A 6,000-nucleotide genomic window follows, 5' to 3' on the forward strand; every position below is an offset into this window, starting at 1 on the left:
GATTGTATGAACTGAGATAATTATGTATGTACGTGCACGAATTACTGATTCGCTAATATAGATTAGGTTCAAAGAGGAGTCTGCTTATACAAGATCCTCTTTTGGTTAGATCATTTAAATTCGAATATTATACTATGGAATTGACCAGATTGTTTCGTTATGATACCTCAGTGTGCCGTAGTATGAGAATCTGTACATTTTTACGCGGCGAATTAACAAACGTCTATATAAAACGCAGGAACTGTGATCATGCAGCGGCCTAAAGCTTTATAATGTTGTCAATCAGCCGCCAAAATCGAAGTGATAAATAGATAGATAGATGAAATATTACGAAATATCTTAAAGCTCTTGGTTATGAAATTTGGGTAAAACTAATATACTTGATTTGTGCGTAACCTGGATAGCGCACAAACAGGTAGTCAGAGTTATATACATATATATGTATACTACATTTTTTTGGTATTTAAGTATCCGTACATTACAGTAGGAATTGAATTTTCGTAACGGAATGATCGTACGAACTTCTATTGAAGCATTTTTGCTAGGATGGACCCTGATGTCATGCGATGCTATCAAAAGCAGTGTTCGTAGTGCAACAACTGCCGTTCGGCCCAACGTAACCAAAACGTTTACGATCACCTATTAACTTTGATGGCGTGTCCCCTCGAGTGATAAAGCCCAAGTGGCGTCAGGGCATTTGCTGCCGAAACAATGGCGCCCGTTTACGATGCAGTGGCCGACCGCTATCTCTAGCGTCATTTCGGGTTACAATCTGCTCTCGAGTTCTTCTTTTCCCTACTTGTTTGCCAATTTTCCAAATCAAAGCACGCTCTAACCGATGTCATTATGTTATCAAGCGTCTATCATTACTATTACTACATACAAGTAAAAACAAATCCTACGTTTTACCATTGCTGCCTTGCAGGGCCATAGCGTGGCAGACAACCTACACGTGCAACCATTGTAGCAATTATTATTATCATAATCATTACTCTTTATCGATCTTCGACAGTTTATTCATTGTAGCTTAATACATTGTTTGTTTATGGGCTGTATTATAAAACAATACCTGTCTTCAGTCACTTCACCACTGTGCATAGCCAGAACAATCGCTACTGCAATTGCTGGGGTATCAAGTGCTTCCATCGAGAATAGAACAGCAGGCCAATCTAATAGGCCAGCGAAGCTGACTGACAGACATCTAAAAGTGCGCTGACGAAGCAGCATAGTAACAACAACAACAACAACAACAACAACAACAACGTAACATAAATGCAAAGCAAAAATATATCATTTCCTAAAAGCACAGGCTTGCTCACTTACTAACGCGTCTCGTCACCACCGTTCATCTTCGATTAGGGCCGAACCGTTATCACGCCGAGGTTAAGGCGAAAACAACGACGACTGGATATTGACGGTTGACGCCGTAGCCCTAGGCAAGCTTCTTCGTCTGTCTCACTTCACATTACATTATATGGGATAAGTCGAGGACATAGCGCGATACGGTGAGACGGCGGAAGCCATCCGCACGAATAGCAAAGAGTATAAAGTCATTCGTGTCATCGTAGGCGTACCGTATGCATACATCAGCTGGCAGGCCCGCAAATACTTTAGAAGTTCATCCGGCACTTGCTAAAGTTCATAGACTCCAGCAATCACAGCTCGAATAAGGTTGTTACAAACGGGTCAAGGGACGTTTCTGTCGCACCACAGTGGCCGTCAAGGCTGAGTGAGCTCTGAGAACCCGAGCTGCGTAGTGAGCACCGAGTCGATATCGAACAAGACCCACCGATCTAGCGATGACGAAACAGCAGGCAAACAGCGGTCGCTCGAATGGCAAGTCAGCTACGGCAATGAACAGTGACCAAAACCTTAAGTGACTCCACTTATGAGCTACTAAGATAACGTAGCTGCAGTGGTAACGTTGATGACGGCGCTGGTCTCATAATTCGACTGGAACATTTTCAGGAGCTCGGCACTTTGAACGTATATATATAGCTAGCAGCAGCAGCAGCAGCAGAATGACCAGTGGGCACAGTTTGGTTACTATAAAGGGATGGCCGATTTGCGATATCAAGCCACACTTTGTAGTACACATACAGACACATAGCACTAATATAGTCGGTAATTCATTCTACAGGCCATACGGCGACAATCAGCAACAGCTTTGATAGTTGAAGAATTGCTCAGACTCAACGGGCCAATAGCCAGCCACTTGCGAGCTACTTGTGTGTGTGCGCGTGTGTGTGTGTGTGTCTTGCCACCGTGGGCTCGCGCGGACGACCGAGTAGCCGGCTACCGGTGGACATCCACCCGAGTAGGACGGGTGGGTGCCCACCGATGCGCAAGAGATGTACTCTTCGACTCTCCAACTACAGTGGTGCCAGTAGTGATATGGTGAGCGGGTATGTGTATGTCCTTTACCACCATCAACGTACTGCTCGCGTCGTACATCATAACCTACTTGAACTGGTACGCTTGATCGCTTGCACAATGCAGGTAGGCCAGCTTGCTGACTGCTTCTGACTATGGAAACGACTGCAAGTCTAGCAAACCAAGCGCATGCAGCAGCGTACTGTTAGTGGCCAGTAGGCAATCCGTAGCCGGAACAACAAAAACAGATCAACCTGAGTGGCCTTTGCATTGCGTTCACCTTGCCCTTTTTCAAGTCCTTTGGTATGTTGTGGTCGTTTTTCAGTGGTCGTTTCGTCCCGATGCCACCATGCTGACTGCGGCGGAGAGCAAAAACATGAACCGCTAGGAAAACTAAACAATGAAGCGTCTAAGAAACGCTATAGCAAAGAACACCGTGCCCATAAGCGCAACATAGCATTCATAGTACTACAACGGGAAAGAAGCAACAATATTCTCTACAGAAGCACTAATTGAATGCGACTCCGCTATTTCATTTCAACACATAAACGCGCGAAATATTTTTAGGCAGTAAGTCCGACCGTTGATCTGGAGCTTCAAATATTTGTGTCATAACCAGCTTTAAAAATAACTCATTCGGGGTAGACATAGGTACGCATATAGAGAGTGTAGCGGACGGTCGAGGCTTTGCGATGATATCAGGACAACAGGCCGTTGGCCTAGCTGCGCAAGAGGGCTGCTTCGAGTGCAGAAGCAGTAACAGAAGCAGCGGTCAGCACATGGGCACGATAACTACATATGAACGCATCGCCCCAGGCAATTGCAATAGTCGGCCTGTCGTTGACTTTAAAGAAATCAGATCGGCCAAGCAACCAGCAGGGCCGTTTTGGCAGCTGTGTTAATACATTCCTCGCTGAAATTTCTACGGACACGACACACCGAACCGCGTTCGATATAAGGAAAAAAGATCGTGCTTGCAGGCGAACAAGCAGTGGACGTACCGTTGTCCAACAACTTGACAGCGTCATTAGCGGTTAACTGCTCAAATCGTTTTGAGAAGACGATTTATTTTAGCTATGACTTCAGTTAATATCGTCAAGCTCGATCTTGATTTATTTTTTTCGCACGTGCTGAGTGTGTCATGCGCTTAAATCCGGTGTCGAGCCGGCAATCAGTGCCGACATATACACTTTACTCAAACGCGTGATTCCAAAACTCGAGGAAGATGTCCACCAGAGGCTGGAACACGCAACGAACTATCTCGTATCATCTGGCTACAAGTTGTTGGCAGATGTAACATGAATAAAGCGTTTCTTCTTCTGTTCATCAATGGCAGACTCCATATGCTTCGAAGCTTAATTACACAGACTACTTTTTCTATTCATACACGTAGTTGTTTGGAATAGTACTTACCGGCCGGATTGGATGCGTAGCCTTTCATCCAGGGGTAGTAGGGGGAAATTGGGGTTTGCGAGGGATTCCCACCGGGATAACCGCCGCGCAGGGGGTCAGGACCCATTGGGTAACCAAGGTGCGGAGAATGTGCTGCTTCGAGTGCTCGGGGATCGAGGCCTTGAGGAGGAAAGCCTCGCCGGAGATCTCCGGGTATGGCTCCAGGTGGACCTCGAGGCTCGGCATCAAGCTCTGCTTTGCCTAGCGCTAGAGAACCTAGGCCAGGACTAGCTTTATCACCTGATTGCGGATTCGGAGAGAACTTTTTGTCGAGCGTCGGTTGCTGTTGCGCTCCCTGAGCTGCACCCGGACTACAGTTGCTGTAACCCCCAGAGGCGCCCACAAGATCGGCGTTGGCGCCAGCTTCACCTCGTTGAGGTGTTGGCAAAAGACGGTCTTCTCGGCCGTCACTCCGCGAGCTCAGATTCATGCCTGTACTTCCTGCGCTTGAACGGTTGGGATCTGACGGCGATCCGTACTTCTGATCGCTGTCAGAGTCGGACACTTCAGGAACTGACGGCGGATTGTGGTATACCCCAACGCTGCCGCTCAAGCTGCCAAGGCCCGCATGGCCACCAGGCTGTTGAGGTGGTGTGCCCGTTGAATAGTAAGCTAATCCCGGATAGTAGTTTCTATGGGTGGCCGACTGGTAGGCGCCAGATACGTCAGAACCTGAGGGTTCCCCCCAACCGAAGTAGGAGTTCATGTTGAGGCCGACGTGGCTTTGATTTGACGCTGGCGTCTTTTATAACTTCTGTGTACGCACTGACACACAAGTTGATGAGATTCTCTTGTCGATATTATTGACACCACACTAGTTGGATTTGTAGCTACTGCTGCTGTTATCGTCGTCACTGATCAATCATACACCAAGTTATCACAGACGGAATAAATGACTGTAGATTACAACATTAGTATTAGTTTGATTATTAGTTCCAGTTCCAAAAGGATCGCTTCCGATAAGTGGACAACAATGGTTGGTCTTCCGTAAAGTTGGAGCAGTAGTTGGACTAATGATTGCACTGTTGAAAGCAGTGCTGTAGCAGCCTAAGGACTTTATTGCTAACTGACCGGTCGTTGCCGTTATTACTGCAAGCTCATTGACGTTAGTCGGGCTATGGATTTATTGTAGAGGTTGGCGGCCTGCAGGCCGAAGGCTGCCTAGGCTATAGGCTGCAAGCTGCAGTGCAGTCTCTGTGGACGGCGGCGTCACTGGACGCGCTGATGCTCTGCGCAAATCACACCACGCAGATGGCTTCACTACTTCGCTCACCGGCGATAATCACATGCGCAGTTTGCAAGCGAGCGGCCAGTGAGGCCAACTCCTCCGGACAGACTACAGACTAAAAACCCCACCGATAACACTGACTCTGGTAACTGTTATGGCCAATGAGTGGACATAGCCAGGAGGCAGGCAGCATATCAGAGAGGACGCTAGAACACTCCAAGCAATGATTTCTTATAACACTCCTTCCCGTTGCACGTTTCTTCTTTGTTCGTTCCAGCCGTCCTCAGGCTGTCTTTGACGGAAGGTCTCTAGCGAACAGCCGACGTATCTGCATCAAATCCTAGCCCACCTTGAGCCATCGAGGCACAATGACGCAACACAATGAACAACAAACTAGATGAAGTTGTAACAGCCACTTAATGATGGCAAAATCGAAGATACGTATAATCGAAAATGCCGAATTACGAATGTTATTAAAGGCACGCACTTACACAAACACTTCTCTTCCTTTCTTTCTACATATACGTATATAATATAAATACTTTTCTTGTATATGCGTAGCTCGATGGCACCTCGAGCTGTTTGAATCCTTTTGCTGCTGTTGTAGTCGTCGAACGAACTGGAGGGGAGTAGTAGTACTAGAATAAACAGGGCGCACTTCACTGTTACGTGTACGACAACACCTTGTTTTTCTTACTTTTGCTATAATGCTATAAATATGCACATATGCATCTTTCCTGACGGTAACCAATCGATTGCTTTTTAAAGTCGTGTTTTATTATATATCAATGCATAGGGCCTTTCGCACTAGCTGTTGATAACAATAGTCGTGTTGTTGTTGTCGTCGTTGTCGTCGTCGTCGTCGTTGTCGTCGTTGTCGTCGTCGTCGTCGTCGTCGTCGTCGTCGTCGTCGTCGTCGTCGTCGTCGTCGTCGTCGTCGTCGTCGT

At 46.9% G+C, this 6,000-nt stretch overlaps 1 protein-coding gene across 1 annotated transcript in view; it reads right to left on the reverse strand.

Moving 5' to 3' along the window:
• LOC111272260 (uncharacterized) overlaps positions 1-5,993 on the reverse strand; it is a 68,829-nt gene extending 62,836 nt beyond the window's left edge. Inside the window, exon 1 of the mRNA XM_022853596.2 lies at positions 3,787-5,993. Coding sequence (XP_022709331.1) covers positions 3,787-4,531 — 745 coding nt within the window. The 5' untranslated portion in view covers positions 4,532-5,993. The remainder of the gene's footprint in view (positions 1-3,786) is intronic.
• Between the last annotated feature and the right edge of the window lie 7 nt (positions 5,994-6,000).

This window comes from Varroa jacobsoni, unplaced genomic scaffold (genome assembly GCF_002532875.2).
Source record: "Varroa jacobsoni isolate VJ856 unplaced genomic scaffold, vjacob_1.0 contig01874, whole genome shotgun sequence".
NCBI classification, from domain to species: Eukaryota; Metazoa; Arthropoda; class Arachnida; order Mesostigmata; family Varroidae; genus Varroa; species Varroa jacobsoni.